This window comes from Stenella coeruleoalba (genome assembly GCF_951394435.1).
Source record: "Stenella coeruleoalba genome assembly, chromosome: 4".
Lineage (NCBI taxonomy): Eukaryota > Metazoa > Chordata > Mammalia > Artiodactyla > Delphinidae > Stenella > Stenella coeruleoalba.
In genome coordinates, this window is record NC_137149.1 from 118583918 (window position 1) to 118603760 (window position 19843).

General features: G+C 45.7%; 1 protein-coding gene across 1 annotated transcript in view; it reads right to left on the reverse strand.

Annotated features, from left to right (window-relative positions):
- Positions 1 to 18496, reverse strand: part of FHDC1 (FH2 domain containing 1) — a 38557-nt gene extending 20061 nt beyond the window's left edge. Inside the window, exons 1-4 of the mRNA XM_079920529.1 lie at positions 18074 to 18496; positions 12940 to 13563; positions 2640 to 2701; positions 1869 to 1971 (exon numbers count right to left, since the gene is read on the reverse strand). Of these exons, the coding sequence (XP_079776655.1) occupies positions 1869 to 1971; positions 2640 to 2701; positions 12940 to 13485 (711 nt within the window). The 5' untranslated portion in view covers positions 13486 to 13563; positions 18074 to 18496. The remainder of the gene's footprint in view (positions 1 to 1868; positions 1972 to 2639; positions 2702 to 12939; positions 13564 to 18073) is intronic.
- Positions 18497 to 19843: the final 1347 nt, after the last annotated feature.

The following is a 19843-nucleotide window of genomic DNA, read 5'->3' on the forward strand; positions in this document are numbered from 1 at the left end:
TGACAGCTAGTCAGATACTCAGACCCCGGTCACTCCGGTGACCCTGCAGGGGGAGGGGGAGGGCCTGGCCCAGCGGCTGGGAAGGCAGTGCAGGACCCCGGGCGTCTCGTCTCCAGGCTCAGCTAATCATCTGGGGGTGAGAGAGTGCCTCGGAGTCTCAGGGCAGCGCTGGGGTGGGTTTTAGTCATCACTCTCTTAACAGCCTCTTTCCTCTGAATTATATCCCACAGACAACGCAAGAAACAGGGTTCTTTAAAACACGTGAGGTTCGACAGCTAAGCTGCTTCTTTGAAAGATCCCTTCGTCTTCCACAGGCTTTGCATTTTAAAATTTTTTTAATTTAAGTTTTTAATCGCCTCTGATTGTTAAATTAGGAAGGAAGGTATTAAGGAAACCGCATTTAACCTTCTGCCTCTTCATGGCATGAAGCTGGCAGCCTCCCTCATGCCTAACTCCCACTTAGTTGGAAATTTAGAGCTCCGTTAGGACTAGGTATCAGAGCAGTCCTAAGGAGGAAGCATGAAAAATGCCCAAGCGGGGAGAAGATTTCCAGAGCAACTAAATCTTTTTGAAAACTCAATTCATTAAACACTATTCATCCTAATAAAAGATCCTGAGTACACCTGAAACTAACACAATACTGTAAATCAACTACACTTCAATTTAAAAAATACATTTTGGAATGCCCATTCTTCACATAAAAGATTAAGGAGTGTTCAGTCTATAGGATCCAGGGTAAATTTTGATCTAATGTACATTTCCCTCAACTCTTTAAGACGCTTTACTAACATTAACAAATGCCATTAATTAATCTTGGCTTTGGTAAATTATAATTGATTTGCAAACAGAAAACCCGAGGTGGAGAGAGCAGCTCAGAATACATAAATAGCCAGTTACCCCCGAAGACCCTCAGTTTGGCACTGTGAGTTTATCACTGATGGAAAAGAAAAAGCACAAATACATTTCTCTTGTTGTTATTAATGGCACTAAAGTCATGTTCCATAAATTATGTCTAGGAAGTGGAGAGAGATCGGGGAGGGAGGAGCCAGCAATATGTGTAAAAGGATAACTTACACTTTCTACTGTATAAGGCTCTGTATTATTTAAATGTTTACAAGCAAATGTATTCGTGTAACTTCTTACTGAAACTTTTAAAGGGTCACTTCTTCAGAAATAGACAATATCACAATTTTGGAAGGTTTTACAAAACTGTTTTTCTTTTTTATCCTATCAAGCTCCTAATCATTCATAAATTCAGTTAATTCACTCCAAAAAAAATCAATACTTTATTTATATTGTGGTACTATATTGCTATCATAGCAATCCCCACCTTTTAATCAATTATATAGACAGCATTTATTAACAATTTACCTCTCTCCAGTTTTTAGAGCATCTTTATTCAAAAGTGTTTTTTTTTTCTTTTTTTTTAAAAAAAAGTATATGTATTATGAAACAACCCCAGGTACACCCTAGGCAAAGATCATCCTTAGATGACAGAAAAGGGAACTAACATTTACTGAGCTCCCATGTGCCACGTACCATGTTAGATGCATAACTAGGGCTTAATTATCAACAGCCCAGTAAGGTAAGCATCATTATCCTCATTTTACAGGTGAGGAAACTAAAATTCACAGGACTTATGAAAACTTGCCCAACTTTCTCAATTAAGGGACCAGCGCCAATTTAAGCCTAGGTTCTCCAACTTGCTAACCCATCCTCTTTCTACTGGGTAACTTTTAATTGTTAGGCGAGAAAACTCCGGCTCTGGGTAGGAGAGTGCCCTTCCCATGTGAGTTCTGACATTCCTAAAAATATTAAGCTTTTATTATCACTCCTAACATTTAAAACTCACACCCCAAATTCCTTACCTCCTCTGACTCTGGCAAAAGCTTAAGAAATTCACGTAATGTCTCTGATCCATAATGCTCACTCTTTCCTTGATGAATATCTTCCACAATGGACAGAGGAGACCTTGAAAAGACAATGATCAGATTCCCTTTCACATTGGCTGGAGTGCCAAAGAAACACAAGCCAGGGGACATGAAAACAAACCCCCCCCACCCTCCCTTCCATTCCACCTCCTTCCCAGTCTGATGGGTGGTTTTGTGTCAGCGATCATAAGAGCCCCACTGCCAGGGAAAGCAGGGATCCTGATACACCAGAGGCCCCTTTCCCCAGAAAACCATCCTCGGGTATCCCAGAGAGGGCGAAGGTAGCAACAACCACTGGGAGTCTTCTCTGGGAGAAGAAAAGCAGTTCTGTGGGACTCCTGGAGCCAGAGCCCTCTCCTTTCCACTTGAGGACACGTGAATTTAACAGTGTTTGACTCACCCATCCATCCTCCACTCATGGAGCCACACCTCAGGTGAATTTACAAATTCCCTGACGTGTCAGGCATGGACAGATGCCCCAAGGTAATTCTGCCTGGACTCCAAGCCACCTGATTATGTTTTTATGGAGGAAAACAGCGGAAAGCAACACACACTTGGGGCCTCCTCTAGCCACGTGTCTAAAAACAATTTGAAAGTATGAGGGATGGCTTTCCCTCGTTAGAATCTGCGTTTTGGCTCACACCCACAGACTCTGATGCTGACGAGCAGGGATGTGACTAAAGTTTCAAATGTGTGCAAACATCTTACTTCTTAAACTGCTTTAGAAATATCCCAATGTTCATGCTCCGTTTTGCATCCAGGATAGTAATCTGGAAAAAAACAAAGACACGTAAGATCATTAAAGTATGAATAAGAAGCGTTGGAGGAAAGAAGAGAATTAAAACCTATCAAACTACAACACCAATTTCAATGTATAAGAGAGTAATTCCCAATATGTAAATCTGGTGATTAACTGATGCACCTAATATAGTTTTATGAATATCAAAATACTATTATCTCACCAAATTTACTTTCTGCAATATGTATTTCCTTAATGGTAATAATTACATATATCTGGGCTTCCCTGGTGGCGCAGTGGTTGAGAATCTGCCTGTTAATGCAGGGGACACGGGTTCGAGCCCTGGTCTGGGAAGATTCCACATGCCGCGGAGCAACTAGGCCCGTGAGCCACAACTACTGAGCCTGCGCGTCTGGAGCGTGCTCCGCCACAAGAGAGGCCGCGATAGTGAGGGGCCCGTGCACCGCGATGAAGAGTGGCCCCAGCTTGCCGCCACTAAAGAAAGCCCTCGTCCAGAGACGACGACCCAACACAGCAAAAAATTAATTAATTAATTAATTAATTAAAAAAATAATAATTACATATATCTTTTTGGGTTTTTTTGGGCTGCACCATGTGGCTTGCAGGATCTTAGTTCCCTGACCAGGGATCGAATCTGGGCCTACATCAGTGAAAACGCTGAGTCTTAACCACTGGCCCACAGGGAATCCCCATATAGATCTATTTTAATATTGTATAATTTAAAATAAAGTATATTAACATTTTCTAAATTTTGCAATTTCCTCTTAGAATAGTAGAGCCCACATTTAAAAGCCCTAATTTGGAAATAGATGTCTTAGCATAGCAAGAATCATAGGAAATTTGAACTCTGAAGCTATTGCAGAGTGAGTCCCAACCCTGAATCAGGGATGTAAAAGGACCAACACTGTTATTTTCAGAAACATAATAAAATTCTTAATATTTTTCTAAAGGAAAATTTTCTTTTCATTGGGAAAGAATATGTATGTCCAGCAGCCCTTTTAGGAGGAGGTAAGAAAGCGTCCTACACTTTATTTACTCAGAATTTAAAAAGAAAAACTTTGTGCTGTATTTTACCAAGTCTAAGATGTGTTGTTTTGTTTTTTGGCATATGAATATCTCTGGAATCAGGATATGTCTTATAATATATGGATCATCTTTGATTTAATAAAATATGGTGGCCATTCTAATGTACCATCCAAACCCAGATTTTGGCTGCAATAGATTTAAGCTGTTCAGAATTACAGTAGTCTCCCCTTACCCACAGTCTTAGTCACCCTAGGTCAACAGAAATCTGAAAATATTAAATGCAAAATTCCAGAAATAAACAATTCATAAGTTTTAAACTGTGTGCTGTTCTGAGCAGAGTAATGAAATCTGAAATCTCACGTCTCGGGACGTGAATCATCCCTTTGTCCAGCGTATCCCGCCCGTTAGTCACTTAGTAGCCACCTTGGTTATGGGGTTACTGTCACGGTACCACAGTGCTTGTTCTCAAGTGACCCTTATTTTACGTAGTAATGACCCCAAAGTGCAGGAGTAGTGATGATGGCAACTTAGACATGCCAAAAAGAGGCTGTAGAGAGCTTCCTTTAAGGGAAAAGGTGAAAGTTCTCAATAAGGAAAGAAAAAACTTGTATGCCAAGGTTGCTAAGATCTACGGTAAGAACGAATCTTCCATCCATGAAATTGTGAAGAAGGAAAAAGAAATTCTTGCTAGTTTTGCTGTTGCACCTTGAACTGCAAAAGTTAGAGCCACAGTGCGAGGTAAGTGCTTCGTTACAATGGAAAAGGCATTAAATTTGTACAAGATATTTTGAGAGAGAGACCACATTCACATAACTTTTATTATAGTACGTTGTTATTGATGAAATAAAAATTCGTATTCTAAGGCAAATCAAGGAAAATATAAACATAAAAATTTTTCTCTGCCCTTTGGCCTCCTCTTTCCCCTCTACAGGCATTGCGTATCTGCCTTATGCATCGACCAAACCTCTCCATCAGCAGAAATACCTGCTCAACCATAAAGAGCAACATTCTCCTGGCATCAACAAGATAACTCCTTAGGAGATAACCTTCCTTCTTAATCTTGTAAGGGGCCACCATGACCTATGACCCACTATTCGCTTTGTACGGGTAGATCTGGACTGTGTAAACTGTCAATAATACGTCATTTAATGCACAGTCCTCTGTCTCAAAAATTTATACAACTGTGCTTTGACCTCTAATGGGCAGAACAGTTCTCAGAGCTTTCTGAGAGGCTCTCCCGGGTTATAATCCTCAATTTGGCTCAAATAAAATGTTCTGTCTTTCTTAGATCAGCTGATCCATTTTTGTTCGCTGACATTATTGTTGGTCTATTTTGTTATTCCTTATTGTTGTTAATCTCTTACTGTGCCTAACTGATAAATTAAACTTTATCATAGTTGCGTATGTGTAGGAAAAAACACAGTACAGATCTTCCTCGACTTATGTCCAGATAAACCCACCATAAATTGAAAATACTGAAAAATGCATTTAATACACCTAATCTACCGAACATCACAGCTTAGCCCAGCCTACTTTAAACGTGTTCAGAACCTTTACATTAGCCTACAGTTAGGCAAAATCATCTAACACAAAGCCTATTTTATAATAAAGTGTGGAACATCTCATGTAATTAATGGGATACTGTACTGAAAGTGGAAAACAGAATGTCTGTCAGTGTATCGATTGTTTGCCCTTGTGATCGCATGGCTGATGGGAGCTGCTGCACCACCATTGCCCCAGCATCACAAGAGGGGCTGTACCGCAAATGGCTAGTGGGGAAAGATCAAAACTCAAAATTCCAAGAACGGCTTCTACTGTATGCCTATTGCTCTCACACCATCATAAAGGAGAAAAATCTTAAGTTGAACCATCATGGGACCATCTGTGTATATAGGGTTTGGTACTATCCACGGTTTCAGGCATCCTCTGGGGGTCCTGGAACGTATCCCCCGCAGATAAGGGAGAACTACTGTAATAATTTGGAAGGGTTTTATCAGACTAAAATTTAGACAGAATCTTTTTTCAGGGGGTGGGTATTGTTAAATACAGAAGCCATTTCTTTGGAAGTAAATATCCAGGATACATGGAAGAAAGATAACCTTAAAAGTCCGCAATTTTCCCCATTTGTTTTTTGGAAAAGGGAGACGAGCGAAATAGGAATATTGTCATAAGGCTCTTTCTTTCCAAAAGTATGTGATACACTGTGAACAAAAAAGAATCAGGTTTCAGATTAAATTCCTGATCTCCGGGCCTGCTTCTAAGTTTATAAGAGGCAACAAGTCTGTTAACCAAAGTTAATGGGACTTCCTGGCTAGAAGGTTAAATTTTTACAAGAGTGTGGTTGCCTTCTTTTGAAGACTAATCTTAAACAATCACATTATTTACTGTCCTAGGGGTTTATTTCATGTTAACACAATCACCTGCCAGCCATAAACTAAACTCCCAAGCTAAAAGGACAGGCTCCTTGTTGGAATCCTACCCACGGATTACAGTTCAAGTTCAGTGTAAAGGGAGGGGAGAGGAGAGGGGAAAGAAAGGGTGAGAATAAAACCTGTCAAACTTAACATCCTTTAAGAGGAAAGCTTTTACCAAAGAGAGGAATCTAAATTTAAGACAGAAACTATGTGCTTATTATAATTCACAAATTACAAACTAGGAGCATGTGCATTAACCTGGCTATATATATACATATATCTGAAGAGCTTTCTCTGCACTCACTTCTATCCAGAATGGGGGAAAAACTTTTTATATTTTTTCATTAAATTACCACCTCCTGCTACATTTAACCCTTGACAGCAGCACCCTCTCCGCCTCCACACCCAAGCCGCACCCTCATCCTCTTCACCCCTCAACCCTCTGGGACTCTGTATCCTCAGCCTAGATCCATAGCTATTATTGCTGGAAAAGTGGTGGAGAAATTACTATTATTGTTCCTATTTGACAGATAAGGAAACTGAGCCTCAGAGATGTCATTTTATACCTTCCCCAAAGCAATACTGAACTGAAATGCCCCAGGGTCTCTCTGGTTCCTGTTCACTCTAGTTCCTGTGACTTTCAATATTGCTGCAGATATAGGAGAACAGAGAAGTAGGGAAGGTTCCCCACCAGCCCAGTATACACATTGGGATGCTTCTCTGGGAATGGGGGCAGACCTGCAGAGAGCCATCCACGGGGCCTGGCCGAGGCCCCTGGTGACCCCAGAGTTGTATCTGTGGGACGAAGGCCAGGACTCACGTTCTCACCAGCTGAGACGGCCGCCGGGAGTGGAGCTCAGGCAGGGAGTGGAGCTCAGGCCGCGGGGAGCACAGGGGGCCACGCCTGGGGCAGCAGCTGTGTCACCAGCGAGGAAACTGGTCACTAATTTAAGGGAATCCAGCAATACTCCTAAGGGAAAACCTGGGCTGGCCATCGCTGAGCAGCGTAAGGGGGAAAACAAAGCCCAGCGCCTCCTCCAAACCACAGGAAAATGAGACAGTTGATAAGGGCAGGGACAGTGCCCTTCTCTCCGGGCATCCTCAGCTCTGCCCAGTGCACGGGCCGTCTCCTCTCAGAGGGCATCACACTCAGTCTTCTAAAGCGGTGTTATTACACAGTCCTTTAAAGAGGGTTATCACTACCTGTGTAAATTAGCTTATCTTACTTCCCAAAGGCTTGCCGGCAGTTCAGACGCCCAAGCGTGTGCAGCTAGAGGTGCTTTTGAGTCACTCCCAGGAGCGCACTCCTCGCGGACTGCATAGGTGGAGACAAACAACCCTGAGAACAGGGGTGAACTGACCTGGCCCCTCCCTCCCCACCAGTTCAATTCATCCGTACCTACTCTTCTGGACACCGCAGGCCTGCTGAGGCAGGTGTACTCAGCACGTACAGAGCTCGTGGCCTGTCCCATTAAAGGCCCACCCAAGAGTTACGCCATCCCTGGTGAACAGGGGAGCAAAGACGTCAGGAGATGTGCTCAGCTCATCCACGGCAAAGACGTCCCACCCGCTCTCGTAACAGTCTCCCCACAGGCTGCCAGGCGGTGGGGCTGTTCAGATGCCTCTGAGGCACTGAAGCAGCAGTGCTGCGTGCTCAGGGAAGCACGTGAATGGCTACACCCCCAGCCCCACCTGTTCAAACCTCCATATAAGCTCTCCTCCTTTTCTTCTTCTGCAATTCTTGCACTCTCATCCATCCACCACAAAATCTGCCTCCCATATTCGTTAAAGGAAGAAGGAACTTTTCTTTTTGAGTTGTGGTAAAATACACATAACAGTTACCATCTTAACAGTTTTTAAGTGTACAGTTCAGTGGCAATAGGTACATTCACACTGTTGTGGAATCATCACCACCATCCGCCTCCAGAACCCTTCATCTTGCAAAACTGAAACGCTGTCCCCATTAAACACTAACTCCCCACTTCCCCTCCCCACACCCTGGCAGCCACCATTCTACTTTCTGTCTCGGTAAATCGGACTACTCTGGGTACTTCCTATAAGTGAAATCATACAGTATTTGTCCTTTGGTGACTGGTTTATTTCATTTAGCGTCATGTCCTTAAGGTGGAAGAAGAAATTCTTCAATCACTTTAGCTTCAGTTTGTCAAAGGAGGCTTCCTTACCTACTTAAGTAACACTAAATAGTAGTTATTTCAATCCTATGTCAGATCCGAAAAGCAATATTTAAAAAATCTTCCTGTATCCACTAATATAGACTTAGCTTTTGGGTTCTGACGGTTTTTCATTCTTTTTAAATTTTTGGTTGGCTATTCATTGGGTAATGTCCCTCCCCCAGCTCTGAGGAAAAGAATGATAGTCCAGTTGAAGCTTTTTTTCCCCTTTCAAATACTCTACCTAGTTCTACAGTTCTCAACTGAGCATGTCTCAGAATTCTAGAACATTCTGGGACCATAACAGAAGTTGACAAAGAATGACTGATACCTGAATTACTGTGTGGGAGAATAACATTACTTTTCATAAACTTAGAAAAACCAATCTTCCTTCCTTCCTCTCTCTTTCCTGTCCTCTCTTTTTCTAATAAGCAATTTTTATTATTTCTTATGTGGGATAATTAACTAACACTAATTGTAATATTACCACAGACACCATAGTGAATGACCTCAAGTGTTTCAATGTTTGCATTTTCTTTTTCATTTTTAAATTTCAGTTTTATGGAGGTATAATTGACAAATAAAACTGTAAGATATTCAAGGTGCACATCATGGTGATTTGATATACGTATACACTATATACTTGTATACATTCCCTCCATCACCTCACATATTTACTTATTTATTTTTTGGTGAGAACAATTAAGTTCTACTCTTTTAGCAAATTTCAATTACAGAATACAGTGTTATCAACTATAGTCACCGGGTTTCACATTATGTCCTTAGACCCTATTCATATTATTGTGTTTTCTCTGTGAACCCCTATTTTGACTTATCATAGTGATACCTTATAAGATAGCCTCTTTGCTCCCTTGGTTCAGTTCTGTCAGTTCAGTTTACTTTCTTTGGAGGATACCAAATGGCTAGGGCTGTCCTTGCCTTGAGAGCATTTCAGATTCTGTAGGGAGACAAGGGTAGCCCCAACTAACCAGCTCTGAGGGGCTGAAGAGCAGTGCTAACAGATGGATGGCGGCTTCTCAAACGTGAGATCACCAAACTCGGAAAAGAAGGTGGAGTTTGAGTTGAATCTCTTTATTATTATCCCCAGTAATACCCTTTGTTATTTCTAATTACTTTACAAGTTTATTATTGTAACATCTGTAGCTTCTTCAAGTAAATTTTTGTCTAGCAAAGAGACAAAACCACTTCCCCCTTTACTACATGTTCTAACTTACTATTTCAGATGTTGTTCTACCTAAATTCAGCCATTCCCAAACCCAGCTCTTCCCTGTCTCCCAGTAACTTCTTCCTTCGTAGTATAACGGAACTTATTTGTAGTCCTTTACAGGCCCTTTACAGCCGGAGCCAACCTCATAATGGCAGGCCATTTCTGTAGGAGGTTATTACATTTCAAGGGAACATAATCTGATCCGTGGCATGTCTGAGGCTTCAGAATTATGAGCTGTGTGGCAGCAGATGGGAAGGCCACGTTTCCAGGCTCAGGATGGGTCCCTCAGCCAAACACGCTATGTGTATGTATTCTCCAGTCCACACAGTTTCAACCCTGGACTCTACTTTCTACAGAGTGAATTGGAAGATTTATTACTGGTCCATGTTAGACTATCATTCTGCTGCACTGTAACTTCTTTAAAGAAAATCTAATGAGGGAAGAAAACAGCATGTACTATAGTCTTTTACCAAAAAAAAAAAAGTATATATAATACTTCAAGCCATGTTGGAGATAGCATGAAAAATGGAAACTAATTCTGGGTAACCCTCTGTGATGTGACAATATTATCTAATCTTCCCTTAAATCCATCCACCTACACTACTTATCCTACCTGAGTACTGAGAAGTTGAAGAGTTAGATTATCTTATGATACACAGTCATGGCAGTTTAATTTTTCTTTCTAGACTGCTATCTCGCAGATTAGAACCTACAAGTGTTAAAGATATCTGCACACCCACCATTCATAGCAGCATTATTCACAAAAGCCAAAAGGTGGAAGCAACCCAAGTGTCCATCAACAAATGACTGGATAAACAAGATGTGGTATATACATACAATGGAATATTATTCAGCCTTAAAATTCTGGTACATGCTACAACATGGATGAACCTTTAGGACATTATGCTGAGTAAAACAGTCCAGTCACAAGAAGACAAATACTGGGACTTCCCTGATGGTCTAGTGGTTAAGACTCCGCTCTTCCAATGCAGGGGGTGTGGGTTCGATCCCTGGTTAGGGAGCTAAGATTCCACATGCCACGTGGCCAAAAAAAAAAACACAACTCTTCTGAAACTCTTAAATGGTTCCTTTAAAAAAAAAAAAAAAAGACAGATACTGTGTGAGGTACCTAGAGTACTCAGGTTCATAGAGACAGAAAGTAGAAGGGTGGCTCCCAGGGGCTGGGGGGAGGGGGGAATGGGGAACAGCGTTTCAGTTTGCGAGATGCAGAGGATTCTGTGGATGGGTAGTGATGGCAGCCTTCCAACAACGTGGATGTTTCTGTGCCACTGACCTGTACGCTTACAAATTGTTAAGAGGGTGAATGTTATGTTACATATATTTTCCCACCATTTAAAAAATAATTGTTCAGTTTCAGGTTTTTTCTTTTTTTAAAGTTAAAGAAAAACAAACAAAAAGAGTAAAGAAATGTACCTAGGGTGGAGAGAGGCAAAAAGAAAGATTCTTTCTACCTGAATTTTAGATCTGGCCTAAGAAATGGACTTCTCTGCTTCTGCCATAGGTGGGAAAAGATGCCACACACCCTGCCACTTCCTTCCATCAGTGGGTCTTAACCCCTCTTGAAGTCACTAACATAAAGCAGCAAGTTCCACACAGCCCCCTGAACTATCACCGGTCAAATAACCGTCCCCAGTTTATAAAGGACACTGCCCATTCTCACCTGGTCAGCTGCCTCCCCAGGAGCGTGATCAAGCCAGACCCCCTTCTGTGTGTGACAGGGGCTTTCCTGAGACATGAGCTCCGTCTCCACGCACCCATCCACTCTTTCCTTTAAAATGCTTCAAGGCCAGTAAGTAGAGCTAGGAAACACTGGTGAGCATGACCTACTGCCCAGCAAGGAGCCTCTGCTGGAAGCTGGGGCAGAGGCCAGTGTACTAAGGAAATGACTTCTTGCTCCTTCTGATACTGAAAGGATGCACTGAGAAATCAAAGGCCTTTGCATAAAGGAAAGAGCAGGGAAGGCCAGGTTCAGCACAGGAGGGCACTGAGGATGTCCTGAAGACTTCCTCACAAATCATCTCACAGTTTACGCCTAATTCTAGTCCTAGGATTCTCCACATTTTATAATAAATAGACTCTTGGCTATTTCAACAGGGGACCATACCGCCAGCTTCAAGGGCCCCCAAGTGAATTCCTGAGCCAGACAGAGAAAAGAGGTCAATACTGTCAGCTCAAGAATTCAATAATGCAGAGAGCTGCTACTTCATTCCAGAGCCCTGCCTGCCCACGCTCTTATCTAGTCAGCTCTATCTTTGACCTATTTTCTCTGCTCCTTTACAACAGATTAAAAAATGATGCATTTCTGTTGCCCCCCCCTTTTTTTTGTGGTGGGGGGGACAGCATTCTTTTCTTTTAACCCCGGTTTCCTAATTATTTCTTCTAGCAAATAGAGGTTTCTTAATTTACTTTCATGTTTCTAACCAGAGAGTACTTAGAAATGTAATTTTTAACTCAGTTTCTATGATGTTCGGTGACCTGTAGCTCTGAAGCCATGCTTTCACTTACCTTCTTATAACTTGCTAGCTTTATTTTATTTTTTTTTAAAGATTTTTTCGATGTGGACCATTTTTAAAGTCTTTATTGAGTTTGTTACAATATTGCTTCTGTTTTTTTTTTGTTTTGGCTTTTTGGCCACAAGGCACGTGGGATCTTAGCTCCCCGACCAGGGATCGAACCCACACCCCCTGCGTTGGAAGGCGAAGTCTTAACCACTGGACCTCTAGGGAAGTCCTAACTTGCTAGCTTTATATTTTCCTCAAAGCAACACAGTTCCTGTTCACTGGAAATGTGCTTTGCAGAAAGTCTATCTGAAAATAGCTTTATGCTTTGGCTCTCTGGAATCTGTTCCACAATGGCCAACACTTAATTCAGAGATCCGAAGAACGAAGGCCACCTCACAACACTTGTGGAACGAAAGCTGGAGGGAAAAATAAAGATAAAAGTCTAAGGATGTACACTATTTAATGATGTTATTAAATAAAAGGCACTTTGTCTCAGAAACCTCCAGTTAATCTCAGGTAACTGAGTTCAGGAGCTCAGGTTTTTGTTTCAATGGCGACTCATAATACAGGGCTTCAGCAGAATTGCTCCACCAGGGGAAACCAGGCAGATGTGCTGGAGGCAAGGTGCTGCCGGGAGGCCAGGAGCGAGGCCTCCAGATAGCATGTTCCCCGCATGAGGTCACCATCCTCTGGGATGTCTGCCAGGATACGGCTTGCATGCCTCTCACACTTTTTTGCTACTCAGCTCAAGCTCATCATTTCCAAAGCACGTTCACTTGCATTATCTTATTTCTCAGTGATTCTAGCAGGTTTTGAAATGTACACACGTCCCCAAACACAAAACAGTACAGTGTGGGGAGAACCATCCCTCCGTGGACCATTCTTACCTCTTCTCTGCCCTCCCTGAAGGACGAATTTAAAGGCCCTCCTCGCCCAGAAGGGGAAGACTTGGTGGTATTTTCTTGCTGCCCAAACAGCTCCTCGACGCTCTTTGTATCAATTTGGTAGTGATGCTGCTCCCTGGCTGCCAAGGTCCAGATGTTGGTTTTGCCACGAACTTGCTCCTCTGGAATGGTTTTCCAAAAAAAGCTCCTTATCCGCTTTTTCTTACCGAGGTGGCTGTAGCCGTTCAGGTGAGAGGTTGGGGGTAGTCCTGGGGGGGGAGGGGGGACCGGAGGCCCCCCAGGCAGTGGAGGGGGAGGGGGAGGGGGAGGAAACCCTTTCCCTGAGTATGGGCATGGTGGAGGTGGAGGGGGTAGAGGAGGAGGTGGTGGTGGCGGCGTTTGCCCAATCATGAATCCAGCTGTCGTGGCAATATTCCCATTTCCTTTATCACTGACCAAGGAGACACAATTCATAACGTGCATAGTACTGTTGCCTTCTAAGGAGATAATTTCTTGACCTTGGGGAAGCAGACAAGCAGACACCGACATCAAATTTGTGTCATACTTTTCCGCCCGCTAGTCTGCCGCCAGAGCAAAGGCAACTGCGTTGTGTGTCATCTTCCAAACCTGCAAAGATAAAACAACTTTAAAATCAGTGCAGGAAAACATTGCTATACTAGCGACTCCCTTCCGAGGCCAGTGCCAGTCCTCCCAGAGTAGTTGGATATTAAAATCAATGAGGGGCCACACATCCAAAAGAGAACTAAAAGGGACTAATACTTTTCTAAATGTGGACCAAATTTTACTACCTGGAAATGCTGCCAAAGCAGCGGCAATAAATCCAACCTGGAAACCTTCCATTCATCAATAAAACACATATTTACCAAGACCCCGCAAAAGGTTCAGCAAGTGCTGCTCACTTTCTAAACAAGCTACTTGTTCATTAACTGGCTCGTTTTCTTTGGGCAGTGGATCCCCAACCCCTGGGGAAATTACCCAAATGGCTGCAGCCCTAGTGACTCTGTCTTTTTCCAGTACGGACATGTCCCCTACCCATTAGTGGGTCAAAGGGCATCCTCCGCCTTGCACATAATAGGCAGGGCATTCGGGGATGATAAAATAATTGCCAAACTCCTTCCCCTGGAGTCAGTGCCATCGTCTCCTCCCTACACTTGGTGATTCTGCTCCCTCGCAAATAGAGAAAAAAACGCCGGACATGAAGATAAAAGGTTCCGGCTCTAAATCAAGCTTTACTGCTTACAATTTTAGAAAAGCCATTTTGCCTCACTAGATTTGGAGTTTCTCACTTGTAAAATCAGGAGGTTGGCACTGACCTCCACTGGCACTTCCGATGCGATCGTTTTGGGTTCTGGTTAAGCTCTCTGGAGCTTAACTCTCTGGAAATCACCAGAACTTCTCAGTGCCTCTTCTGCTCCTTCTGTGACGCTACCAGCAGAGGAGACACACACACACAAGGGGATGCTGCCCGAATCACTCCTGCCACACGGCTACCCCTTCCACTCGGTCACTGACTTATCTTGGTGGCTTGTGTTTTTATTGACCTTTAAATATTCGTTTTTGTTCATTTGTTGTGGACCTGAAGTGAAAACAGGGGTCAAAATAACTACAGGTCTTCAGATGTGAGGACAGGTACGTGGAGATGTAGAACACGGGGCCCCGTGTAGGCTTGTGGAATGAGCACCCCAACTATTTGGGTGTGTGAAAAGGGGGCTGTTTCATCTAGGTCATAAAGGGTCATATGGAGGGGCTTTTTAGACTGGACTTCTGAGAGGAATTAGCTTTCTACAGCATTACTGTTCAAAGCTCATAGTTACACATCTTCATCACACAATGCAGAATTCTACAGGAGTAAATGGTCTGATATCACGAATTCAAATATTATTAAATCTTTTACACAGAATCATACACAAAAGGCAGGACTGCCTTGGGAGTAAGAGGGGAGACTCCAAGAACAGACTGCTTTTCCTCAGATCCCAGTTCTGCTACTTCTTTAGGTGTGCAACCTGGGGTGAGGTAGTTTATCTAAACTACGTTTCAGCATCCTCCTCTATACTATAAGCATATACCATTCCATTGGTTTGTATGAGAATAAATGAGCTCATATGTGTACACCCTTACCAAGATGGTACGTAGTTAGCCATTATTAACAACTGGTGTCACAGGTACATACGATTTCTCTTTATTTTCACAGGCACTACATTTGCTTTAAAATATGTATTGGGTTTATAGGTAAAACGCTAGGTTACCCTTGGCTACTAGAATCATACCTTTAATATTTCCATTCTCTGCTTTCTAAGTTACTAGGTTTGTGAGCTCGGTCCCTTTTCAATACTCAGTGATAGTATATTGTTATCTCTACATTACAAGAACACATGTTTTTATGAAACATTTAAATATTTAAGCTCTGGAAATTACGTATGGGTAGAAAATAGCATTTCCAACTATTTACTGGATAATTTTTTTTTTTTAGCATTTTAACCGCTTTTAAGTGTACATCAGTGGCATTAAGTACATTCGCAGTGCTGTGCAGTGTTATCATGGGATAATGTTTTAGGAAGTAAAACTGAAAATATTTCTCCAAGTCAACTTACAGCTCACTTGAGATGCAACTAGCTTTTAAAAGGAGTTTTCATAATTATCATTAGGGGCATAACTAGGCTGCTTTCATAGTTGGCATCCCTAAAGCACATGACTCACTGTCAATTACAGTTTATAGTTAGATCTGAACTCTTCTTTTCTCAAGACTGTACAGGTAATCTTGGCAGTTTATCCTTACATATTTTAAAATACTTCTGTACATGAAATATCTCATGTATTGAAGAATTGCTAATCCTCCAATTCACCTCCAGTTCCAGATACGCTGACTTGTTTATAGATTGTCTCTGTTAAGAACGGTGATAAACTAAAAAAGTCTCCAACCTAGAGAGCAATAACTCATTCAGTGCTGCATTAGTATATGCACAGCTGTGCCATTAAACCTCACAGAGCAAATGTAGAGATACTAAGAAAGAGTGAAAGAGACTATGCCCTCGGAGGTCGTGCAACACCATCTTCTAATACCAAAGCCCCAAAGCATGTGAGTCCTTTTGCGTATCCTCTGTTTTGCAGAGGAAGTACCAGATTAAAGCTTGTCAAAGTGAAAAGTGACACACGTTAGCTATGCATCAGCAGGATTCTAACCACTGTCACGTCTTAAGAAAGAATGTTATTTTAGAAAGTTAAAGGAACAAAAGAAAATTTACAACATTGTTCCTGGTATGTTGTCTGGCTAATTTTTTCCCAGGGTAACATACAAGGATCCTAGGCCCCCAACAGCTTCTAATGAATGAGTTCTCCAGCAATGATTAGCTAAGATGCTAATGCTTTTACTACAAGCCTCAATAGGGCTTTGATAGGGTTTCCCCCTTGGGCCAGGATTTCCAATGTCAAAGAGATGGCAGGAAAAAGAGAGTGCAGACACACATTCTAACCCTTTCCACAGTCTCACGAGATGTTAAAACAGAGGATACACAAAGAATATTCGATTTACTATGGTACTGTCCGCAGTAAAGATGCAAACGCATACTCTCCAAATATGCTAGGAGAACATAGGTGATGCAGCAGCCCCAAAGACGGCTGTTTCACACAGCGGGCAGCCGCCGGCAAGGACAATGGAATTAGCCTTAGGCCGTATCTGGAAAATGTCAAGTGTCCCATCAATCTCCCCAGGGCAAACAGAGACAGGCTTGTATTTAACATCTCACCTACAGGTTGGGGACCTCAGCAGCAGCAGGGGGGACGGCTGCTAAGGTTGACAAATGACCAGCCCTGAGTAAACTGTACAGCTGTCACAGTAAGTCTCTGAAGATGAGAACTTCTCTTTGAGTCCCCTGGGTGCTAATCATGACCCACTGGGGGTAAGTCCCCGTGAAGGCCCCTCCTGGGGAGGCTACTAGCTCAGCTGAGCATCTCCCAACTGTGTGGATTTTTAATAAGGGGATGTTGTGGCCATGTACCTAGCTTTTAGCTGATCAGCAAGCAAAAAGTCTTAGAATGAGAAGAATAAGGGTCGTCAAAGAAGCCCTGGGGCCCCTCCTAAACTCTCTTGCCTAAATAGCCAGGATTACTTTGCTCGTGGTGTCAGAAACATCGTTGAAGCTCTATTCTCTTCAAGGGAGTGGGTGGGAGGGAAGAAAAGAGTAAGTATGCTTAATTTCACAGTATATTTAGGAGGAAAACACGTTTCTGAAAGCCCGTTTAGGGCTCAGAGCTCTCCTGAAAAACGGTTGCTCAGCCGGTCAGCAATAATCAGAAGTAAACGCCACACCAGAAAAACCTTTTCCCCTTGATTCCTGACATGTGTCACAGATGAGGTGGGATCAGGAAAGGCTGGCCCACACCCTTCTGATGACAAACGGGGTCAGAGCAAGCCGGGTGTGGAGGAGAGGCAGAGGAACACACGGCCCTATTTTATTGGGGGGAGAAGAGAGGGTGGGGGAAGGGACAGGCCATTTTTAAATATGGAGTTTTTGCTCTCCACCAACTCACTGGGAACAGGCTCCTCCCCAACCACCTATCTTTCAAAATCTTTCTGGATTATTGAACACAGCACGTCAACCCCACAGTCAAACCAGAGCTGGCAACATCCAGCTCTTCACCTCGGCACTCTCGCCAGCAGTGGAAGGACCCAAGATGTTTCCAGTCCGCGCGTTTAATCTGCCGCCGCACAACATAAACAATCCACAGATGCCCCCGAGCGCAACACCCTGGGAGCAGAGGAAAAAACGCCTGTTTCTGAATGTGCATTTTCAGCTTCTCTCAATGTCCCCAAACAAAGCAAACGGGTGCCAAAGGATGCTCTAGAGAGGAAAGGAAGCGCTCGCGACTCATTCCAGGAAGACAACTGTGGGTCAGGAGACGAGAGGGGGGTCACAGACGGCCGAACAGCAGGCGCAGTTTCTGTGCAAACAGCTGTTTGAAAAAGGACTCCTGGGTCCTGAAGAAACTCGGCGTGGGGGACACCGGGGGCCCGATTTCTTTCGCAGAGTCTGGACGCCCTAGGTCTCTGAAGTGGCGGGTGGTCCACCGCGTCCTTCCGCCCCCAACCCTCGGCCCGCGTCTCGCCCCAGCCACTCACCAAAGCGCCACAGGCTCGGCCGCACGAAAGGCTCGGAGGGCGCCGCGTCCGTCCGAGTCCCCGGGGAGTCCGCGGGCCGCCAGCCCCAGCGCGTCCTTATCTGGGCGGCTGCGGAAGGAGTGAGAGAGCGGGCGCCGGTGCGCGGCCCAGACAGACGCCCACACGCGCCGCGTAGGCTCTGCGGCGGGGCCGAGGCGCGCGCCGGGGAGGGGCCGCCGCCCGCCGCGCGAGGACACGCGAGTCCACTGGGCGGACGCCGGGGCACGGCGGAACCCTCTACCTCCCGCGGGCACCGAGCGCGCGCGCGTCCTCAGGCAGAAGCTTAGTGGAGCGGCAGCCGCACTAGCTCGCCCCTCCCGGAGCCCCGCAGGGATCGCCGGCCCCGCCCCTCGCCTCGAGGGCCCCCGCCTCCCCCGCGGATCCCCGACGCCCCGCCCCCTTCGCGGGGGCCGCCGAACTTGGCTCCTCCGAGCGGAGTGGGGGGCTCACTAGGGAAGGTGTCACTGTGCTTGAAGCGAAAGGGGGATCTCCCAGTTTGCGGGCTCCGCCCCCTCCTCGAACCTCCGCGGCGACACCTCCCCACGTCTGGGGTCCGGGTCCCGAGCGCAGGGGGGAGAGAGCCTCACGGCCGCAGTGCGGAGCAGCCAAAAGGAGCGGGGAAGAGCCGGCGAGAAAAACACAGAGGGGAGACTCCTGGTGTTTGGTCGGAGGATTAAACCGAGAGCCCGGTGTCCCCGAGCTGGGGCACTAAAGAGGCTGGAGGTGACCCGCCAGCCCACCCACTTCCTCCCTAAACTTCCACAAGCGCAGGGCTCAACTTCTAAGCTGAACTTCGCACGGGCAGAGCGAACGTGCCAGAGCGAGTACCGCCTTGTCCTCGGTCCGTATCACCCGGACGCGGTCCTGGCCAGCCCCGCACCACAGTCAGGAGGGGCAAGTCGTGGCTTCCCTGCTGGGCAGGGACCCGGCGCGGGCGCCCCCAGTTGCTCGCTCTTGGACGGGTGGGGATCAAGTGGGAGCTCAGTTTAGCCAAAAGTCCTGGCAGCTAAAGCTAAATCAGCCGGCCCAAGTTTAACCCGGAGGCGGCCCGGGACCTAGCTGGTCCAGACGCGCGCGTCTTCCCCTCAAAGGACGGATGGCTGTCCTCTGCGGCCCAGGGAGTGCAGCCGTCAAAGTCGGGGGAGCTCAAACCTCCCCAGCCTTCCCGGTGAGGCTTGAAGGCAGCCGAGATTCAGTGCCTCGGTCCTGACGGATCCCCGCCCCCGGCCCTCCGGAGCCGAGGAGGCTCGGTCCCCGGGTGCCCCTGAGCAGCGATCGCTCTGCCTGGGCCGTGCGACTCACTCACCCGCGGCCGGCGCTCCCAGCGCGCGCTCCTCTCTCCCCGCCGCCCGCGGTCTCCCAGCGCCGTCGCCTCCTCCTGGGTCACTGCAGTCAGGGCTGCTCGGGGCCGCGAGGGGGCAGGGCGGCGCGGGGCGGGGCGCGGCCGCTGCCTCAGGTAACAATGCTGCAGACCAGGCTGCTCCCAGCGCCAGCTGCAAAGGGCAGCACGCCCTTTCCAGCTCAGCCCTTCCTCCCTCCCACCCTTGAGCGGCAACATCGGCGCTGCGGCGCTCACCTTCACCTGCGCGGGGCCTCGGAGGCCTGGGAGCCGCCACCCGTCAGGCAGCTGCCAGCACCTGAAGGCTGGAGCGGGGCGGCCACCGAGGACAGTAGGGGCGGCGGCGGGGGACAGAGATGTACGGACTGTGAAGAAGAGCTAGGTGTCCTCGT